Here is a 22,268-nt window from a genome sequence, read left to right on the forward strand (position 1 = left end):
ACTGTCACATCTCTAGGCACATCGCAGCCACTGTCCACAAGACGGCCCTTCCCCAAATCACTCCTGCCCCATCCCAGACCTGCCCCAGTCAGGCCCAGGCTTAGTTTTCTCATCCTGGTCCCAGTGCACTACTGTGCAGGTCCCCGTGGAAGCCTTTTATCCCAAGAAGCACTGTTCTTAGACATTTCTTTTTTTTTATGGTTTTCATTTTTAAAATATTTTATTTATTTATTTGAGAGAGAAAAAAGGACAGCGAGAGAGACAATGGGCACACCAGGACCTCTAGCCTCTGCAAACAAACTCTAGACACATGTGCCACCTTGTGCAGCTGGCTAACTGGGGAATTGAGCCTGGGTCCTCAGGCTTCACAGGCAAGTGCCTTAACCACTAAGCCATCTCTCTAGCCCTGTCCTTAGACATCTCTTGATGAGCCAAGAAGTTTCTGGCAGCATGCAAGGAACACTGTGACTCCACTGGCTCGTAAGCCAGCAACCGGTTCCTCCCCTAAACTCTCACCTCTTCCTCACTCATGCTTAGGTCCCCATCCTTTCAACCAGTGCCCAGCTCCCCCCCCCATCCCAGCTGGTCCCTTTAAGGCACTTTTGAGCATACCTTGGGCTCAAGCACTCCAAACCCAAATGGAGACCAGCCTGGTCTGGCAGGCACAAACTGAGAAAGTTGTGACACAAGCCAGTCCCTTTCAGGTCTTTGTCCTCACCCACGCCCTTCCCTAGCAAAGACCACTGCAGGGCCAGAGGATGAAACACATACTTTATGCCCTGAGGTGATGGGGGGAATTGAACAGGGGTCCAGTACTCACAGTCATACACAAAAACGGCCTGTCTCCCTGCCCCCAGCCAAGGAGGCTGAACGTATGGGACATAAGCCAGTCCTCTGGGTTTCAGAGCATCCAGTTCAGTGCATATTTGGTTTGGTTGCTCCCAACGTGGAGAGCTAGATCATCTCTCACTTCCTCTGTCCCCTCAGTACACAGTCACGAGGTATCATGTGGCGCGGCTGGTCTGAATCAAGGGGGGCATCCAGCGGGCTCTTACACCGGGAAAGCCACAGCAAGGCAGGGCGAGAACTGACCCAGGCGCTGAGGGTGGAAGGAGGGAGGCCCTGACCTCATAGAAAATGGATCGGAGGCCCAGTTGAAGTGGGCAGTTCCGGATGACCAGTGCAGCCTCCCTGCTTGGATGGCTGCGGTCCTCCCCAGCTGCGGGAATTGCTAATAGACTTGAGGCAGCTGCTGTCTAGGGAGCAGCCCCACAGCCGGGCCCTCCTCCACTGTTCACTTGCCGCTCCTGGAGTTGCGCTGTTTGCTCATGGCCGTGAGCATCTGACTAATGTAGGAGGTCAGGAGGTCATCCATCTTGTAGCCCTTGGAAGCGTGGATGAGAAAATACGCAAAGCACATTTTATATATAATAGAGCCACTCAGACCCAGGCATGGCTCCCAGGACACCCTGTGCTGGGCACATCTCAGAAGCAGTGCAAGTCCTGTCTCCATCTACAATTAAGGGGCTGGATTCATCCAGCCAGGGGGCTTACTTTCCAAGCAGCGTGACACCACCCTGAGCCCCGACTGTGGCCCCTCTGATCTGGACGCCTCCCACCAGGAATGACTGCAAAGTTGAGCTACTTCTTGAAAGTTTGAGCTCAGTTTAGGTCTCATGGCTAATGACTGCTGTTGGATTTGGGGCTGAAAGGCCCACAGGCTCAATCCCCAGATACTGAACCAGCACCTGCTGAGTCAACATTTTTGTCCTCATCATGACTAAGCCCAAGCTAGCCCTCCAATGGACCTGACCCCATCCTGATCCTTTACCCAGACCCTAGGTCACGTTTGCTGCGGGGGCAGGAGGGCTCCGAGGATGGCTGTAGCTGCAGGACAGAGAGGGGCCCATGGCAAGCTCGCAAGGAGGAACGCTCACCAGCGACGTCTCACAGAGCAGTTTGCTCCCGCGGACCAGGTTCCCGATGGTGATGTGGAAGTAGGTATTACCACTGCTCCAGTTGGAGATCTTGGTGAAGGGGTGAGTCGTCAGGATGTCCTGGGAGAGCAGGAAGCCACACAGCTGAGCACAGCTCTACCCTGTGTCCTCACTCAACCCCAGCTCCAGCCCATCGAACCCCCTTCTCAAAAGGCCTGGCCCCCTCACATGAGAAGAGGCACAAGAGAGGCCAGCTGTGTGTCTGGCTGCCGGGGTAGCAGGTGCCTTCCTGCTCTCTGCTTGGTTTGGGCCAGGTGGATGGATGCCAAAGAAAGTCAAGAGGTTGTTGGGTACTTGAAACCAACTTGGGAGAAGTGAGTGGCTTGGGAAGATGGACAAGACGGGCCTGGGTGGGATGGCCAGAGAGAATTTGAGGAGAAAGCAGGGCAAGGCCCTGGGGACACAATGTCCATGGGCTGTGAAAGAAGAAGCCCATGAGATATCTGAGAAAGAGCGACCAAGAAAGACAGCCAGCCCAGTCACACATGGCCAAACACCCCAGAGCAAGGTAAGGTCACTAGCGCTTGTCACAACCCAGGTGAAAAGCTTCTAGGGACATGGTGGGGCCGGCCTTGCTGGCTCTTAAGAAATGGTTCCCCCAGCCCAGGCTGCTGTTGCCTGCCCAGCACGTGCAGAGGCTGTTTTGGAAGGAGGAGGGGGGTCTGTAGCATCCAGCAACGCGACAAGACCAAGCACTGAGAGGACTCTTGTGGGACTTAGCAGGAAGAAGTTTGTTCATGAGTAGAGGAGAGCAATGCGGGTGGAGTCAATGAGGGTAGGGAAGGAAACAAGGCAAGTCCCGACCACCTTCCCTGGCCAGATTTGGAGTGGGACAGCCGCTGGTCAGGGCTTGTGTCTGGGGCCTCGGCTTGTGGTGCCCGAAGAGAACCAGGCTTCCACCTGGTCACACCCGTCCCTGCTCACCTTGGTTCGAGGATCGATGAGGCTGACCCCGTATTTGTTGATGGCAATTAAGAGAATCTCAGGGAAGTTTGGCTCTGTGGTTTGCTGCCAAGGGAAGTTTGAGAACCATCAGACAGGAGTCCAGAGCAGGAAAAACATCTGGAGACAGGCATGAAGCCACTCCCAGCCAAAACAACATGCTGGCTTGCTGCCTGCCTGGAGCCAGAGGTACAGAGACCTTGGCAGCCCTGCCATGGCCTGGCTCTGCCAAGCCCCCACGGGCTGCCCACAGCCCTCATGGTCCCCAGCAACAGTTCCATCCCTTCTCTAGTCTTGGCTGTTTTTTTAACTGAGCCCCAAGGGCTCACAGCTTTTAAAAGGACCCCCACTGAGCCCTACACTAGCCTCCTGCTCCTCACACAGCCAAGCTTCTCAAGAGCCCCTCACCCTTTCACACCACCCCTGCCACGGGACGTGGCCCATCTCCGCTCTCCATCCCGTGGCCAGAGCAGCCATCTGGCGCTCTCTTCCAAGTTCCAAACCCTCTGGGGCTGCCGCCTGCAGGAGGAGACCCTGACCCCTCATCTGCTTGGCCCCCTGCCTCTCACCTCCCACCTAGCTAGGCTTAACCCTTTGCAAGTCCTGCTCACACCTGACCTCTCAGGCCTCTGGGCCTTTCCGCATGCACAGCCGGGGGCCACAAGCACTCCCCTGGAAAGCTCAGTGTGACTGGTCCCAGGAAGCCTCCCTAGGCTACGCCCCTGGGCATCTCGTCTGCCACCTCATGAGAGCCTCCCCACAGTCCCAGCACAGGCCACCCTTCATTACTCTGGCCCGTTGACACGTGTGCCCTGCCGGAACCCTCAGATATCCCAGGGCTCAGCCAACACACTTCACAGGCCACGGCCTAGGGTGCGTCCCTTCCTTCAATGCCATTAAGTGTCCGAGGCTGTTGCTGCCACCCTCAGTCCCAAGGGGGAGTTGCCATGCTGCCTCATCCCCCCTTTCTTCCTCCGTGCTCTTTGAGGGACGCCCCATGGCATACCTTCACCTCGAAGAAGGCGGAACCAAAGGTGGGCCACTTGAAGATGAGCTTCAGGAAGGCCAGCTTGGCCTCCTCCTTGGACTTGCCTGCATGCTTGTTGAAGTAAGCCACGATGGACTGCAAGGGGAGGCGGGGCAAGGCGGGTCACTGTCACGCCCTCCTCCAGCCTGTCTCCACTGGTACAACCAGGCAGGGGACAGAGAGTCCTAGCAGCCACTAGGGTCCCCTTTAGCCCAGCTAATCTGCCTCTAATCTTCCCATCCCATGCAGGAAGGCCAAAGGGTATCGAGTAGAATTAAGTCACCGTGGTAACCAGGACCAGGCACCTGAATACCATGGGGCCACTAGATCCTTGGCACAGAGGACTAGAGGATGGAACAGATAAAGATGGAATGGGGGGGCGCCCTCGTCACACACAGGAGAGGCGCTCCCCTTAGCTGGTGGCCATCACCTACTACCTTGACCCATGGGGGGGCCCAAGGTCCCACCCAGAAGGCCCCATTCCCAATGCCCTCTCTGGTTCACCCGCTTCCAGTCATCAGGCGAGATCTGCCGGATCAGGTCCTGGGGAACCAGCTCCCTTAGTAGCTTGGGGATGCTAGGGAAGTAGGACTTGTCCTCCTCGAACTTGACCCTGTAGATGAGCGCCCCCAGCTGCAGCACCTCCTCCCGCGTGCACTTGTGGTAGCCGCGGAGATACTTGGGTAACTCCTGCCAGGAACAGAGCAGGGTGCAGGCTTGGAGGACCCCGAAGAAGGTCCCCTTTCCACCCGCAAGGCTGTGGACTCCTGTCTTCCCCTACACTTGGGCCAAACATGTGCTCTGCCTCGGATAGCCCTGCCCACCCCCCACCCACACAGGAGCTGCACAAAAGGACAGGCAAGGAACAGGTATGCCCCCACCAAGTCAGCACCTTGTAGTTTAAAAGTGTGGCCATGTTGGAACATTGTCTGCTTCCCCTCCTAACAGATCAGTGAGGGGAACAGACTCATTTCAAGGATGAGGAAACTCAGACTGACCAGCTGAGACACTTCCACACCCTGTCTCTCCTGGGCCTGCCTTCCCTCGGCCGCCTCTTGTTGTGTCTCCCTTGGGCTTCATCAATAGAACCAGTTCGCCCACCTCCCTGAACTTCCAGACTCAGAACCAGAGCATGCAGGGAGCGGGGGGGCGGGGGAGGCTGGGGTTGACCAAAGCAGAGACATAGCCTCTGGAGAGCCAGCACCACCCACAGGCTCCTGTCGCCCTAGGACCATCTTATCTACTATTGGGAGGCCAGGGAAACAGAGGCTGGCCAGGACATACTGCTGGTTGACCCGGGTCAGTCACTCCCCATCCACCTTTCCACTTGCCTGCAACCCATCTACTCATTCCTCTACCTACTCACTTATTTATGGATCTAACGACCCACGCAGCCACCTTTCCATCCATCGCCCCTAGCCACCCATACACCCATAAATTCAATCAGTGCTCATCTTTCTACCCGTCCATTCACTGAGTGACCAGCTCATCCGCTCGGCCATCTCATCTCAGCAGATACTTGGTGAGCACCGACTACTAGCCAGGCCCCCCAAGCAACCACATACATCCCCTACTTTAGTGGAACTTGTAAGCTCAAGGGAGAAAACCAGACATTAATAATCACACTAAGCTAATATATAATTACAGCCACTGCAGGGATTACTCAGTGGTATGAGAGCACATAACAAGGTGACCGACTTAGTCTTGGGGTCAGGGAAGTCATCCTTTAAGCCATAACATCTGAATGTTTAATAGAGGAGGGGAGGAGCCAAGGGAAGAGTGACAGGACAACATGGAAAGTCCAGAGGCACACAAGAATCTGAAAAGCTGTGGCTGGACTCTCCCAAACTGAGGGCTGCTGAGTATAAGGGGGCAGTGAAAGGAGGTAGTGGGGACCACCATGCAGAGCCATCGTCAGGCTGGGGGGGTGAGGCCTCAAGAGCAGCCGAAAGCTATTAGGACGTTACAGAAGGCAGAATGGCTGTACCACCAGAGTGGAATGAAGGAGGACAAAGCCAAATAAGGGGTGACGGGCTGGGGTGAGGGCTCAGCAGCTGGAGGCGCTTGCTTGCAACGCCAGCAAGCTGGGGTTTGATTTCCCGGTACCCACAGAAAGCCAGACGCACAAAGTGGCGCATGTGTGTGGAGTTTGCAGCAGCAGGAGGCCATGGTGCTCCCATTCACCCATTCACATTCTCTCTCTTGTAAATAAATACTATTTTTTTTTTTTTTGAGGTAGGGTCTTGCTCTAGCCAAGACTGACCTGGATTTCACTATGTAGTCCCAGGCTGGCCTTGAACTCACAGCGATCCTCCTACCTCTGCCTCCTGAGTGCTGGGATTAAAGGTGTGAGCCACCACAGTTGGCTAATTTTCTTTTTTTTTTAATGAGGGATACCAAGGAGAAGGCCACTGCTGAATGAGTGATGACATGATTGCCCCATTTTGTTAGGGCGATGGGGAGCTCGGGTGGGGTTTAGATAGTCAGGAAGTGAGATCACGAGACAAGCGGTCGGGCCATGGCTGACTCTCAAGTTTGTGTGTTGGGGTAACCGGTGAGGCTAGGAGGGTGAGGCAGGCAGATTCTAGGTTTGAATGGGGGCAGTCCTGCTCACCCCCAGGCCCTCCTCCACCTTCCTGGCACAGAGCGCTGTCCTGCGATCACAAAGACTGTAGACCAAAGCCCAGTTCCATCATCCATGGGAGCTCTGTCACTCGGTCCTCTGAGACTGTTTGTTCCTCTACAACACACTAACTTCTTGGGGTTAAATTGGGAAGACAGAAGGACATAACGGAGACTGCTGAGTCTCCCTTGGGCTTCTTTCCCAGAGCTTCCTTACAGAGCTGCAGAGGACTCGTATCCACCCGGCCATGGCAGCAGATGCCCGCATTCAGAGGATGTTGCAGAGGGACCTGAGCTGACGGGGGTGGGGGGGTGGGGGGGTGAAGGGAGGGTTGGCTTGGGAACCCAGAAAATGAACCCTGCATGGAGCCTGTGCAGGCTGGAAGACAGCAAAGTGGAATCTGACATTGGACCACTTCCTTGGGCCCCAGTGCCCTTGACAGGAGGCCCCAGGAGACAGCTCTACAGGGCCTCAGCTGGCAGGGGAGGGGTCTGTGGCTTCACGGTCGATGCCCAGTAAGTCTGGTAGCACACACAGGCCACAACAGCAGAGGGGCGCTAGCAGCTGACCTGGTAATAGTGAAAGATGGAGTCGGCCATGGGGTCCTTGCCTGGCACCGTGGTGGTCCACAGCTTTTTCATGAAGAACACCTGGTAGGTGAGCGAGGGCACGATTCCTGTGGCACAGGGTAGTCAGTCATACGGAGTCTCAGCCCAGAAGGTCTCCTGGCCCTGCCAGCTCCAGAGAAGTGCCTTGCATGGACACAGCCTATGGGCCTGGCCCTGAGCTGGCAGCCTCCCCCCCTCCTCTCTCTCTCCTCTCTATGCATCCAGCATTCCGGAGCCCAGCCCATTACCATCCTTGACGGGCCGAGCTTTCTTTATCCAGTCAGTGAGGTGTCGAACAAAGTCAAAGAAAAAGTCATTCTCAGGGACGCTGATGACCTAGGAACGAGACCACCGTAGTCTATTGTCTTCAGTTCTGACTTTCCAACCTGCTACCATCCTGGCAGCCGCTTCTCGAGGAAGACTCCACTTCCTTCTGGAAGAGGCTCCCGTCTGTCTGTCTGTCTGTCTGTCGGCCCCACCGGTTCCCCACTGTGCTGGTCAGCATCGCCAGAACACAGGCCTCTCCCTGCCATCAGTGACCTCGTCTCTCTCACTCAGTGCTTAGGACACTGACCACTACCCTAGGCCCAAGGCAACGTGGCCGAGAGTGAGGCCCTTTCCTTGCCTCTGATATCCCCTGGCCTCTGTTTCCAACTCCTGCCACAGGTTCTGAGTCCCTGTGGATACAGGACCTCATCAGGGTCACCTCTGGCTCCCCAGTGTCTGGCAGAGGGACGATCACAAGCAGAGAAGATAAGCGCAGATGTACACAACTGTCGGGGATCAGTAGAAGACACCCCGAGTTCTCCCCCCCCACCCTGAGATGGTCAGAAATGCCTTTATTTGGCTCAGGGAGGGGGATTTACTACTGGACCTTTGAGACCTCCAGGGACACCACACTGGAGTCCCTGAGTCCCTCCTGGGAGAGCCCTGATGGTACCTAACCTCCCTGGTGAAGGGGAATTAATCGTTACCACCCTTCAAGGGTTATTTCCAGGGTACACAGGCTGATGGGCAAATATGCAAAGCCAGGTGAGTCCAGACTATACATAGGGTGTCAGGGCATGTGGCACCCAAAAGGGTGGGCGGCCACGTTCAGTACCTCAAAGGACAGAGCCTTAAGGGCAGCTATGCCTCACAAGGGGAGGCTGCAGGAGACAGAGCGAAGGTGGGCAGTGGGATGCCCTCTATCGACACGGGCCTCCACTTCTCCCCACTTTCCGTGCACTCCCGTGGCCTCAGCAAGTCTCTCAAACACAGGCACATGGCTGGCAGAGAGCCAACTCATGACTCACCTTGTCTGCAATTCTGACAAAGAGGCTGAATCCCTCAGAGGACTTGAGGAGCAGCCGAGTAGCGATGTTCTGGCAGAAGTCCTTGGCCTTGGTGCTGGACTCTACCTCAAAGGCCTAGGGGAGAGGCCACCTTGGCTTCTGAAGGGCATTTCCTGCCTCTCCGGCCTCAGGGGCCCTTCTCCTCCCCCAGCCCCTCCTATTCAAGAACGCCTTGGGCCACAGAGTCCCATTGGCTCAGAGCTGTTCATAGCATGTGAAGAAAGCGGAAAAACAACTCCTGTCTGGCTTTCCTCAGATCTCATCCTCCCTGACCTCCAAGACCCGGATGAGTGAGAGCAGAGCCGGGGGACCCAGGAGCACAGGAAGTAGAGGATGGGAATGAGAGATCTGAAGAAAAAGAGCAAATTACTGGTGGGGTGGGGGAGGTTCAGAGAGAGGGACAAAACAGTGGATGGTACCCAGTGGACAGGACAGGTGGGAAAGGATTCTGGGAAGTGGTTTTTTCCTTGCCACCAGGAATCTACAGGGGCATCTCTGATTATCTAGGGCTAGGCAAGTGTTAAATACACCCTTCAGAGTAAAGGTTTAGGTGTCACTCGATGCACCCTGACTGTGGGTATGGCAGAAAGATGACAAGAGCTTTGACAAGTGCAGACAGGGCTAAGGTGGAAGGGACCTCTCTCTGCTCAGAGAGACCACACGTCTGGGAGCTGGAGGCCAGAAAGACCTTGTGCCCAGGAACACAGCGGAATAGAGGGGTTGGGCCCAGCACAGCCAGCTGTGGCAGGTCTCCTCAGAGGGAAGCTGCCCAGGCAGCAGAGGGTAGACCAGGAGCCAGCCCCTATCCTGGCAGGGGGGAGGGGGTTGTGATCTTTAGATGGACCCCTTACTCCACCTGGGGGCAAAAGAATGAAGTAACCAATACGAGGGTGCCAAGGTGGCATCAAGGGCTACCCTGTGGCAGCCGAGAGGGGCCCACTCCCTCATGGGTGTCAGACCAGTTGCCAGGACCCCTCACCTCATCGGTGTCATCAGGGAAGTAGACCTTGTGGAAAATCTGGGTGGTCTTGTGCTGGATGGCTTCCACCTCCACCAGGTGCGGAGGGTACTTCCGGGACCCGTTTCTGAAGTGGCAGAGGACAGGGGAGAAGGGGCAGATTTGTGAGCGCACAAGGCCAGGGAGCAAAGCGGATAGAAGACGGGGCCCCAATCTGCCCCCCAACCCGATGTCATGTCCCACGGTTGGGAGCTGCCCACGGACTCTCAGAGCCATGAGGCCCCCGCCCGGGTTGTGGGATGGGGACTGGAGGAGTGAGAGAATGGAGCGGCCAGACTCCCCGGCCTGGGGAGTGATCAGCCTGGGCTGCAGTTCCCGCCACAGGGAAGCTGGCAGCTGGGGAGCTCAGGGACCGGTCCCCCACGGCTGTGCGGGTCATGTCTTCACCCCCCACCCAGGGGCTAGTTCCTCCGGCTGGCTAGAGCCAGAGCCCACGAGTGCCTGCCCCTGCCTTGGCAGCTCCTATACCTCAAGGCTTTCTGGAGCCGCTGCAGACAGTCGAGGGCGAGTGGGCAGTGTTTGCGGGACTGGAGGAAGCGCTGCACGTGGGGCAGGAGGATGTTGCTGGGTGGGAAGAGACCCGTGCACAGCCACAGCAGCTCCCAGCCCCGCTCCTCGCTGTACCTGCGGGAAGAGGCCCCCAGAGGTGGTCACGGTGACCCCCCCCGCACTCCGTGACCCTGGGGCCATTCTGTCCAGAAGCCAGCACAGACCCACACCCGCGACAGTCACAACCACGTAGTACCGCCGTGGCCGCCCATGTGGACACAAGGCGGCCTGAGCCACAATGAAAATCTACAGCCACTGAGAGCTGTGGTTTTGGATAGGAAATGTACACTATCGCCCCACGTGTTTGAATAGCTGTTCACCAGCAGGTGGCGCTGTTTGGGACCATCGTGGAGCCTTTCAGGAGGTGGAGCCTTGCTGGAGGAGGTGGTTCACCAGGACGGGCCCTGAGGCTTGATGGCCTCTCCCACTGGCAGCGTTCTGCTCTCTGCTGCCTTTCCCTCCACGAAACGTCCCCTCGAGACCCTTTCCTTCCTAAGTTGTTCATTCTGTCAGCAGCACAAGCCCCGCTTTGGGAACTCACCCATTGCCTTCTTGCAGTATCTATCAGTCAGTCTTGTCTTTGCTCCTTCCATCCTGGTAAACTCCTTTTGCCCAGCTGCATCTCCAGCCCCTCCACATACCATCTCATGCAACACTTTTGCGGCCCATGCAGGGACAGAGAGAACCCTCCCTTGCCTTTCTTGACCACTTCTTATGCTGGTGCCCAAGCTGGTTGGTTAAGTGGTTCAGAGGCAGCTGGTGGCCTTTGGCTGGGATTCCTCCCCAGCATAGTCTAAAGGCTGCCGGACTGGGTCCCTGGCCTGCTGGTGCCCTGGGGAGCAGAGACTCGGGAGTTACTCATGGAAAAGCTTGTGGAAGTGGTACTTCTCCCTGCAGCTGAAGTCTACTCTTCAAGTCTACTCTGTTTTTTAATTTTTAAAAGCTTATTTCATATTTGTATTTATTTGAGAAAGAGAAAGAGGTAAATAGAGACAGTCAGACAGACACACAGACACACACACCCAGAGAGAGAGAGAATGGGCATGCCAGGGCCTTCATTCACTGCAAACAAACCATCCAGATGCATACGCCACCTTGTGCATCTGGCTTACGTGGGTCCTGGGGGATAGAACCTAGGTCCTCTGGCTTTGTAGGCAAGCGCCTTAACCACTAAGCCATCTCTCCAGCCCAAGGCTACTCTTTGATAGGACCTGAAGAGGGCAGGGAAAGGAGGACAGCTGGCTACGGGAGCCACTTTGCCTTCCTTTTGGGAATGTCCTCATTTTTGATATATGGCACAGGTGGCCATGATAGCACATGTAAGGAAAACCCACATACTCTGTGAGGATTCTCTCCTTCTTTTCCCTTTTCCTCTACCCATATTCAGAGTGAGAGGAAACACAGTGTGTGGTTGTGGTGTTTATACCCACCGTTTCCCCTCCCAGCCAGACTTCCTGATCCAAGAGACCTTTGGGTAACTATGTTTTCACTTCTCCAGGACAGTGAGCCTCTCATGACCAACTCATGGCCAGTTTTGGTTTGTGAATTCCCCTTCTGAGGCTGGCCCAACCAGACAGACCAGACGGGTTTTTCTCTGGAGCAAAATTCGGTTCCACTTCTGCAAATTAGGAGGGTCTCTATTACTGGGGGTCATCCTACTCTAAAGCTTGTCTCAGTTCCTGACAAGATGGGGGGGTCTACCACCCATAAGATGGGTTGATGCATTCTGGGTTGATGATATACCTTGCATAAAACCCATGATGGGTCTGACGTCTTCCATTCATTCTGACCCACCCCTTGGGATGTTAGTCTCAAAAAGTGGTATAAACTAGACCCTCAGAAAGAAGCAACTTTTTTTTTTTTTTTTGAAATGAAATGTGGTACCCACTCCCAGACCAGAACTGTCAATGGAATATTGAGCTGTAACCCCATCTGCAATTGGACCTCTTTTGTCATAATGTAGGAAAGAACTCTATTTATTTATTTATTTTTGTTAATTATGAACTTTACCATATGAACAAATTGCATGGTGGTCATAATCCCATTGGATTTGAGGTTCATTATAGTCATGGCTCGTCACAGGATAGCACGTGCAGATTCTCTTACACTAGCCCACCCTCCTTAACATCAGCTCCAGTGACATCCTTGATGACTCATGCTTTGGGCACGTTTAAGCCCCTGCTCAACTCCTGTTCTCTCTTCCACCGGCCATCCTTCCACTCTGTTCCAATCCTCTCCACTTTTTAACTTCTTCTCCCTCTTCCTCTCCTTCTCCTTCTCCCCACTGTGAAACTCTCCAACACTTCTTCCTCCGTACCTACCCTGATACAGTCTCTCCCTGAAACATTCACTCAGGAACTTCATATGGGGAACTCTCGGAGCATGTAAAAGCCACTCCCTGTTCCCCAGAGAACATCTTTCCCCTTCATGAGCTGGAGACCTTAGAGCAAGGTAGGAAAAGGCTCCTTTCCCCATATCTGATCTGTACTAAGTACGATCCAAGCTAGGGCCATTTAGTCACTCTCTCTCTACTTTCACTAAGAAATCTAAAGAGTTCACTGTGGCTTTTGACCTGGCAGGATATTTATCAGCTATATACATGAGGAGAAATCTCTTATCTACTCTTTATTTTTTAAGGTTTATTTTATTAATTTATTAGAGAGAGAGAGAATGGGCATGCTAGGGCCTGTAGCCACTGCAAATGAACTCCAGACACATGTGCCACCATGTGCATCTGGACTTATGTGGGACCTGGAGCATTAAACCTGGGCCCTTAGGCTTCACAGGCAAGTGCATTAACCGCTAAGCCATCTCTCCATCCCTCATATCTAGCTAGTCTTTAGCACACACCTAAGATGATGAAGCCCATATTCCTAGCCAAGTTCCATTGTGGTACCTGATGTGGAACCTAACTGGCTATATCAGGTCACTGAGATAAGAGGCAACAGGGGAAGAGACGCACTGGGACTACATGATTACCTGTCCCTTAGAAGGAATGAAAAATTCTGTTATCAAATCCATTACCTATAACAAGTTACATAAGATGACACAGGAATCTTCCAGGAACCCTGCTCTCGAAGCTAGACTAGTGAAAAGCATGCACAAATACTATCATCTGGATCCCAAGAGCCAGGAAGGGCACGGCCTCTTCAGACAATAGAAAAAAAGGTTACAAAAACCAGAACAGGGACCCCAGACTCCTTTTCTTCATCTCATTGGACCTTCAGGGTCTTTAATTATCAAGAGGAGACTTCAAGAGACAGCTGGTCGCAAGTGCTCATTTCCTGCCCATTTCAAGAAATCCAATAGCTCCATCTAGAGGCCACCTTATTCAGTCTAAGAGAACTAATTTTCCATAAGATGAATGAACCTTTTCTGTTATCATTGTGGCCAATCAAGACATTTCAAGGAACCCCCACCCCCAGCCATGTCCAAACTGCAATCGGGGTCCACTGGAAGCAAGAATGTCCCTTTCTTCCTTGTCAAACAGGAGGGCCCGTCCTGCTTTCCAGGACCTCACACTCTGGTGAACCCTGAAAAAGGACAACTGCCTTGACTTTGTTCCCAGGTCTATGAGAAGCCCAACAAAGAAGATGGTCGCTCCCATATTTTCCATCTCTACAAATAAGCTTCAGATAGCCCTGGATGTGGCAGGAACTAGAAACTTTCCTCACAGAAACAAGAGTAACTTTTTCTGCCCTGACCCCTATCCCCAGTTTGACCTTCCAGTCCCCAATCCTCCTTTAAGTTTTCCCCTTGGAGTAGATTCCTTTAGTACATAAATGATTTATTAATTTTTGTCCAGACAAGGCCACTTCAGATCAAAATGCTTTCCTAACCCTTCAAATGCTAGCCTCACATCAATATAAGATTTCTCTTTCAAAGGTCCAAATCTTCCTACAAAAGATACAGCCTCCAAAACATACCAACCCAGGCACAAGGAGTCTTTCTAGTCACTGCTAGGATCTCATTTTAACAATAAGGACCCTAGCCACAAAACAACCAAGGACTCTTTTGTGCATAAAAGGGTCTTGAAAAATCTGGATTCCCCATTGGATTTATAAGCTAAGTCTATGAGGCCTTGAGGGGGCAAAGGAGGAGCCATGAAATTGGACCCCTAAGACGACACAGGTTAGAAGATCTTCCACCGTGCATCCAGCTATCCCAAGTTAAGACGGCCACACTCCCAGAAGCTCAAACAGGTTACCCGTGGAGGGCTCCATCTCCTCCAGTGAGACCAGACAATGCTGTCATGAACTTATCCATCATCACCCTCAACCACATGCCTGCCTGCCTCCCTCCACTGAGGACCTCTTGAGCTGATGTCACTGTCCAATCCCAGGCTCCTGTATCAGCCACCTTCTCCTTTCTCCAAAGTGCCTCTCAAGCCTTCTAGGCCCCACAGTCCTGTTTCCCTATGATAGGTCAGCAGTGCCAACCAGGATTCCTACACACACTAAGAGAGAGAGAGAGAGAGAAAGTGAGTGAGCTGTGAAGAAGCTTCAGAAGGGGTGGAGAGATGGCTTAGTGGTTAAGGAGTTTGCCTGCAAAGCAAAAGGACCTTGGTTCAATTCCCCAGGACCCATGTAAGCCACATGCACAAAGTGGCACATGTGTCTGAGTTCATTTGCAGTGGCTGAAGGCCTCTCTCTCCCTCTCTCTCTCTCTCTCTCTCTCTTTCTCTCTCTCTCTCTCAAACAAAGAAAATGAAAATTTTAAAAGAAGCTTCAGAAGATGGTTGTCCTCTCTTATCAGTGACTTAACTTTGCTAATCTGTCATAAGAATGTGTACGCCACTCTGGGACAACTTTCATCTTAACTACTAATCCAAAGAGCTTTCTGTCCTTCCTGGCAGTGTGGTCTTTTCTCTCATAACTCACCTATTAACTTGTTGCACTATACTTCAATAAATATTCCCTCTGTTCATTCTGATCTTGTTAATATATTCTACCCACCCATGTCACTGGCCCTCCACACACCGTCGTATTTGAACTCCCAATCCTCCTGCCCCTGCCTCTCCAGCAATATCCCACTGGCATGTGCCACCACAACCAGCAACACCATCTCATGTGAAAGAGCAGAAGGTGAGACTGGGGCAAGGGGAAGGGGTGGGGTGCTCCTCTGTGTCTGAGGCGAGCTTGGGCTAACTTCCCGCTCCTGCCTCAGCCTGGTCCAGTAAGGAAAAGGAGACTCCCCCTGGACCCAATGTCTCCAGCCCAGGAGCTTTCCAGCCAGACCCCTTAGCTACCAGCCAGCCCAGCCTGAGCCAGGGCACACGACCTGAGCGGAATCTGCAGGCCTGGGCACCCTCGGAGGTCCCTGAGCCCATCCAAAGAGGCGCGCACAGGCGCTAGAAACAGTGTCTAGGCGGCCCAGACTGAAAAGCTAGAAGACAGTGGCTTTAAGGGCTGCCCCTCTTGGCTCTCAAGTGGTGGACGTTGGCCCCGGAGCCAAGCTGGAGAAGACAGCCGCCATAAGCTCCCCTCCAGCTCCGCCGCTCACCTGATGTGGTTATCTGTCAGCTGCTTCAGGATCTGCACATAGGCCTCATCCTTGAGGGGCTCGGCCTTCAGCGCCCCCTCGAAGATCTGGTCCGTGAGCTCGTTAACAGAGCGTGTCCTCTTGGATGGGTAGTCGCCCATGTACTTGAGCACGGCTGGACGAGGGTTGTCAAGGAAGGGCTTGTGGCTCAAGTGGACACACTGGACACCCCGGCCCCCAGACCTCTTAGCTATAAGGCAAGTGAGGGGCGCTCATCTCCTCTCCTCCCCCTGCCTCTCAGGGTCGCCCTGTCTCAAGCCTGGACCCTTCATCCCACATGTTCTCGCAGCCAGGACAGGCTTCTGGAATCACCAGTCTGACTGTCACCCCTGCCAAGGAGCTCCACTTGTTTGTGGGACACAGCCTGCTCCGAAGAGGGCCTGGGACCCTTTCCTCAAACAAACAAACAAACAAAAAAAAACACAAATAGCCCTGCTGATTTTTTCCTCAGGGCCATTTGGGGATGCTGCTCCCCCAGTCTGGAACATTCTCCTCCAAACTCCTCCAACCCCATCTCCGGTTGACCTGGCTGCCACTTCCTCCTGGAAGCCCTCCCTGCCTCCTTCAGGCTGAATCAGGCCACTGTGCTTCCAGGCTCATCACACCACTGGCCAGCGTGGCACCCCCGTGAGGCCAGGAGTGGCTCTGATCACTGCCCCGACTCCATGCTTGGCCCAACACAGGTCTCATCTGTCAACTGAATGGCAGGGTCAAAAAGGATGGTGAACAAGGTGGCTGCTCGCATACTGTATGTAAGGCGCCATGTGCTTGGATAAGCATGGACCCAAGTCCCAGCCTGCCCCTTGGAGGAAAGTCCTGCCCTGCCTGGCATCCCCTTCCCACGCCCCCGCCCGCTTGGTGGTCGTAGCGGCGGCAGTGGGATGGATACCGATGAAGGCCATGCAGGCCTCCTGCGACAGCTCCTCGCTGCCCAGGATCTTCTTGAGCAGAGCCTGCTTGAGTGGCTCCCGGGTGTGGCTCCACAGCCGGTCCTTGCCGCGGGCCTTGGACACCATGACGCGGCTCAGCGTGTGCTTGGGTGGGGGTCTGCCAGGCACAAGGATGGCCGGCGCCCATCTCACCGCAGGCGGAGGGGTATAGAAGCCCCAGGTGGTGACCCAACTTTCATTCCCCAGGGTCTGCAGGCCCTCCTTCCCACCCTGCCTCGGGACCCCTCCCCATGTGCCACCACCTCCAGAAAGCCTCTGCTCCACCCTCAAGGCACCCTCAGCATAGCGCTGGGCACTCGGAAACACGATGCCCACCTTCCTGATCCCTTCCCGCCAGGACCGAGGGCGGCAGGAACGGGATTCAGTCATGGACACCCAGGACCGTCCCTGGTAGCGTAAGTACCACCTCAGGGATGGAAAGATGTGCTGAGAGGGCTCAGGCCGGTGGGCACAATGCACTCTCACTGCCCTCATCAGGCCCTACCCCAGGCGGAGGGCATGCAAAGCCTGCCTCTGTCCTCCAGCCCCGGCCACCTCCGCAGACCATCACCTGAAGTAGTCGTAGGAGAACTCCTGCAGCGTGTAGGGTTTGGAGCGCGCCTCCGGCTCCGCTGTGCGCAGCTGCAAGAGCCGTATCACGTCCTGTCTCTGGTCCGGGGTCATGGTGACCAGAGCCTAGGGGGGCAGAGAGACAGGGGCCTCATGAGGGTCAGTTTGTCCATCTTGACCCATAACCTTCTAAGCTGGGAGTGGGGAAGCTCCACGCCCGTGGTGGTGAACCCCAAGCCTTTACTTCCCGCGACTGATTTACTGCCGCTGCCTCTAGCATGCTGGGATAAGGACTGCCCGATCACCCTAGGCTGCACCGGGAGCCACCTGAGCAGCTGCGCCGAGTCCTCGAGCGGACTTCGGAGGTCTCCAGAACCAGGCCCCTGCCCAGCGGTGGCCCCGATCTCCCTTCAGACCATGCAGTGTGTCCGCCCTTGCCCCAGGCTCTCTTCCTCCATCTCTGCCCCCTGGCCCAGCCCCCAACTGATGCAAGGTTTGAGGGTACCCAGACTTTAAGTCTGTAGTCCTCTGAGAGACTCCAGGGCTATCTTCACGGAAGCTGTGCACCACTAACGTATTACAGTCCATTTTATGGATGTGCAAAGATAAGTTAGGGAATTTCGGGAGGACTTCCAGGGCCAGGCCACGTACCACGATCTCCCGAGGTGGCAAGGTGACGGTGGGCATGACGTACACACAGTCGGTGGGGAAGTCCCCACGCTGCTTGGTCCTCTCGTTGATACCATTGGCCCAGCCTGAGTTCATGACCTGCTCGCCCGTGTCGTGGTCCAGAATGATGAGGTCTCCCTTGGCAAAGCTGAGGAAACCTGACTCCTCACCCGCTTTAGAGCAAGGGTTAGCAGGGCCACATGGGGGCAGAAAGAGGGACTGGGTTGAAATATCTTTATTTTTTGATATTTTATTTAATTTTTTTATTTATTTGAGAGAGAAAGAGAAGGGGCATCCCAGGTCCTCTGGCTGCTTGCAAACAAACTCAAGACGCATGCACCACCTTGTACATCTGGCTTATGTAAGTCCTGGGGAATCGAATCTGGGTCCTTTGGCTTTCTAGACAACTGTCTTAACCACTGAGCCATCTCTCCAGCCCTGAAACATCTTTGTTTGGGCTGATGAACTATAAGCCACTGAAGAATGAAAGCCTTGTCCATTCACCACTCTACACCTACCTATCAAACCCTCCACCTAAATGAGACCATCAGAGTGAGTTATGCTCCTATCAAAAACTTTCTGTGGCTGGGCTGGAGAGATGGCTTAGCGGTTAAGCGCTTGCCTGTGAAGCCTAAGGACCCCGGTTCGAGGCTCGGTTCCCCAGGTCCCACGTTAGCCAGATGCACAAGGGGGCGCACGCGTCTGGAGTTCGTTTGCAGAGGCTGGAAGCCCTGGCGTGCCCATTCTCTCTCTCCCTCTATCTGTCTTTCTCTCTGTGTCTGTCGCTCTCAAATAAATAAATAAATAAAATTTAAAAAAATTCTTAAAAAAAAAAAAAACTTTCTGTGGTCGAGACATCACCTCTCCCCCCTAACTGAATGCTGCCCCATAATGCATGACCCACAGTCCCCATGGGGTTGATTTGCATCCCCAGTGAGGAAGGCCTCTTCAGAAAATGGTCAGGGTAGGCTGGAGAGATGGCTCAGTGGTTAAGTGCTTGCCTGTGAAGCCTAAGGACCCAGGTTCGAGGCTCGGTTCCCCAGGTCCCACGTTAGTCAGATGCACAAGGGGGCGCACGTGTCTGGAGTTCGTTTGCAGAGGCTGGAAGCCCTGGCGCGCCCATTCTCTCTCTCCCTCTATCTGTCTTTCTCTCTGTGTCTGTCACTCTCAAATAAATAAATAAAAAATGAACAAAAAATATATTTAAAAAAAAAAAGAAAATGGTCAGGGAGGAGGGGAAGGATGGTACCAACATGTGTTGTTTACATACTAAATATGTCCATATCTAATAAAAATAAATTTAAAAATAAACTTTCTGTGGGGCTGGAGAGATGGCACAATGGTTAATGCACTTGCCTGCAAAGCCTGAGGACCTGAGTTCAATTCCCTAGTACCCACGTAAGCCAGATGCACAAGATGATGCATATGTCTGGAGTTGGCTTGCAGTGGCTAGAGGCCTTGCTATGTCCATTCTCTCTCTTCCTGTCTGCCTCTCTCTCAAATCAATCAATCAATCAATCAATCAATAAAATATTTAAAATAAAAAACAAAACCTTCTGTGGCTCCCCACTGCCTCTAGGGGAAACCCTGTGCTCCCAAGTCTCACATGAACCGTCCTCACTTCTTGCCATCCTCCAAGCCTGACGTGAACCGTCCTCGCTTCTTGCCATCCTCCCTCCTCTGGCTCTTTCTAGTCAGACCAAAGCATCTGAAGTTCCAGGCGCGGCAGCTTTCTCCTGCCTCTGTGTCTGGCTCTCACTCACTCTGCTCTGTGCCTCAGACCCTTTGCTCCCTCACCATTCCTCCCTGGACCCAGGCTGGACAGAAGCCAGTCCTCTGACCTCCCACATCCTCTGGGTTTCCCTGGGTCACTGGGCTGTCACAGGGCTATGACACTGCTCAACCAGGGACACCAAGCTGCAGTTGTCATTTGAAGGCAGAGTAGGTAGGATCAGCACTAAGGATGTCCCCCGTCTGACTTAGAGCAGGTGACAACGGTATAAAAGGGAGGAAGGAGCGAGGAGGTTTCCACGGAGAACAAGTGATGGTAGTTCTGCATCTTCCCAGGGTCTGGGGAGGATGCTAACAAGGCACCAGCCACTTGGATGGCAAGGTCAGGTGTGTGGCTTGCCTAATGCTCCAGGCGTCCATGCCAGTAGCCACTCACCAGGGTTAGGGTTGTCCTGCAGGGCCACCACGTACTTAGACCTCTTCCGGAGCCCCTCCAGAAAGGTGACCACCAGGTCACGGATGTCCTCAGCATTGCTGGACGTGAAGGTATACTCATCACCCTTGATGGTGGCCAGTGTGAAGCTGGGGGCCATCATTTTTGCTCCCCTACAGGACCAACACGGAGAACAGGGCCCAGCCGGGGTCACCCCTGCCCGGCCTGAGTGATCCTCAGCACAGCCCGCGCCAGAGCAGCCCAGCGAGAGTAAGACGCGGCACTCCCTGAAGGGGACCAAGGCCAGCCGATCAGAGCGCCTGGCCACCCAGGCAGGGTCCAGACAGAGCAAGGCCTGGTCCAGTGGGCGGATGTGGCCCACGTCAGACACGCCACCCTCCAGCACCGACGTAGTCCTGACTAGAATCAGGCATGGTCCAGCAAGGGCCCACCTTAGTGGTCCTTCCTCCCTGTGAGTCCTTTCTCATCTTGGAGGTTCAGCCTAGAGATCACTTCCACCAGAAGGTCCTCTCTGTTCTTACAGTCCACAGCCCTGAGCCCCCATGTACCGGTCGGGGTTGGGAGCTCTGGGTTGCATTACTCTGCTCGGAAAGCCATCTGCGTAGTGCAGGACCCCGTCACGCTCTGGACGGTTCACTTCTCAGGGGGCCCTGATCCCACCGGGTCTGAGTGCCCAGGCAGCAGCTCCCACCCCTTCCCGCTCATTTCTCTGCTGTCCTCAGCCATCCTCACCTGCTGCTGGATACAGCCAGGATCTCCGGGAAGGAGAGCTCCAAAAGCACCTGCTCTTGCTCGTCCACAAAGTAGACTCCCGTCCAGTTGACAGCCACGATGACATCGTTCTTAGGAAGGCTGGGACCTGGGACAGCGGCGAGGCACTGACCTGAGGACCTCCCTGCTTCTGGGCCTAACCCTCCCAAGCCTCATCAATGGTAAGGGGGCAGCTAAGGAGGGAGTGTTCTGGTTTCCTTCATACACATAGGGAAACGGATGTACGGCCATGCTACAAGCCAAAAGCCAAGGGGGGGGCGGGTGGGAAGAAAGTTCTGGATCGGGAAACTGCTTCAGTCCCGTTTCTGGTCCCTGCCCTACACCATGGTGAAACATGGGGACGGGTTGGGCGACGGAGCTCTCCGGGGCTCCCTGTGGCCCTGGCACTTAGCAATGCTGTAAAAGTCCAGCATCTGCTCAGGACCTGGAGTGGAGCAGATGACCACCTGAGCCAGTGGCCTCTATAGGCACCAGGCACACTCATTCACACCCTCAGGTCTTTCGAGACAGCCCAGCAGAGCAGTCCATCTGTATCCTGACCACCCTCTTCCATGCCTCGTGAGGGTTTTAAATGACCCATTGCTCAACCCAGTGTTTCATGAGCACCCTCCCCAATGTTCCACGGAGTCACCTGACGGCATGATCCCCCACAGCCGGCTCAACAGCAGGACCCAAGAAGACCAGGTGCCTGCAGGTGACCGCCCAGGGGGTGCCAAGCTACGCTCCTCTCTCTGCTGTGGCTGGGACTGCAAGAGCTGAGGGACAGTACCTGAGAACTTGTAAGCCTCGTAGAACCTGGAGAAGAGCAACGGCCACTTAAAGCGGGCATAGTTGACCACATCCTCTTTGACCTTCTGGGCATCCGTTCTCCTCTGGGCATAAATCCCCTGCAGAAGATGGAGAGAGACAGAGTTCTAAGGACACCGTGACAGCTCTAGAAATCAGATGGCCCTATTATGAGCGAGGGGAGGGCACCAGGACAGCAAATCCGGTTCTGTCCACCCATGATTCCCCTTGCTGTCCTGTGTTCTCTTATCGATCCAGTCAACATCCAGAGCCCCTGTGAGCCCTCGGCTCTGTGCGGGTTCCCAGGTACAAGAAGTGTCCCATGAAGCCACCTCGGGAAAGCCAAGGGTGCCCGTGAGCCAGGTGGGAAGCCCAAGGGCCAGGCTCCGCGAGGGACAATGTGCTGTGGGGCAGAGTGTCTGGGAAGAAAGGGGACATAGCAGGGTAACATGGTGGCATGGGAAGTTGGCTCCCAGAATGAGGTTTCTGCATAGGCTGCGCCCGTGAGTCTAGAAGTTAGCAGGGTCCATGTGCAGGGGAGAGACAGGCCTGGAGGCGACATGAGGGTCGCCGTAGCGCCCCTGGCAGGAAGCAAAGAACTGGCCGGTGCTGCTGGGATAGGACCAGAAGGACCAAAAAGAACACATGGCCTTGATCATGTGTGGACCCAACGACAAACAAGACTCATTCACTGGCCGCATATAGCCTGTCCCCATCCA

At 54.5% G+C, this 22,268-nt stretch overlaps 1 protein-coding gene across 6 annotated transcripts in view; it reads right to left on the minus strand.

The window, feature by feature from the left end:
* Positions 1-295: 295 nt before the first annotated feature.
* The window catches only part of Myo7a (myosin VIIA), a 91,347-nt gene continuing 69,374 nt past the window's right edge, over positions 296-22,268 (minus strand). For 5 of the 6 annotated variants that reach the window (XM_045145460.1, XM_004656248.3, XM_045145461.1 and 2 more), the window contains 17 exons: positions 21,533-21,650; positions 20,725-20,851; positions 19,975-20,258; positions 17,790-17,980; positions 17,140-17,264; positions 16,529-16,686; positions 15,601-15,754; positions 10,018-10,173; positions 9,511-9,616; positions 8,493-8,606; positions 7,446-7,533; positions 7,159-7,265; positions 4,471-4,656; positions 3,946-4,062; positions 2,922-3,005; positions 1,938-2,057; positions 296-1,384 (listed from right to left, as the gene is read on the minus strand). In XM_045145460.1, the coding sequence (XP_045001395.1) occupies positions 1,295-1,384; positions 1,938-2,057; positions 2,922-3,005; positions 3,946-4,062; positions 4,471-4,656; positions 7,159-7,265; positions 7,446-7,533; positions 8,493-8,606; positions 9,511-9,616; positions 10,018-10,173; positions 15,601-15,754; positions 16,529-16,686; positions 17,140-17,264; positions 17,790-17,980; positions 19,975-20,258; positions 20,725-20,851; positions 21,533-21,650 (2,325 nt within the window). In that variant the 3' untranslated portion in view covers positions 296-1,294. The remainder of the gene's footprint in view (positions 1,385-1,937; positions 2,058-2,921; positions 3,006-3,945; positions 4,063-4,470; positions 4,657-7,158; positions 7,266-7,445; positions 7,534-8,492; positions 8,607-9,510; positions 9,617-10,017; positions 10,174-15,600; positions 15,755-16,528; positions 16,687-17,139; positions 17,265-17,789; positions 17,981-19,974; positions 20,259-20,724; positions 20,852-21,532; positions 21,651-22,268) is intronic. The other variant, XM_004656249.3, reaches the window with a different exon arrangement.

Source organism: Jaculus jaculus, chromosome 3 (genome assembly GCF_020740685.1).
Source record: "Jaculus jaculus isolate mJacJac1 chromosome 3, mJacJac1.mat.Y.cur, whole genome shotgun sequence".
NCBI lineage: Eukaryota > Metazoa > Chordata > Mammalia > Rodentia > Dipodidae > Jaculus > Jaculus jaculus.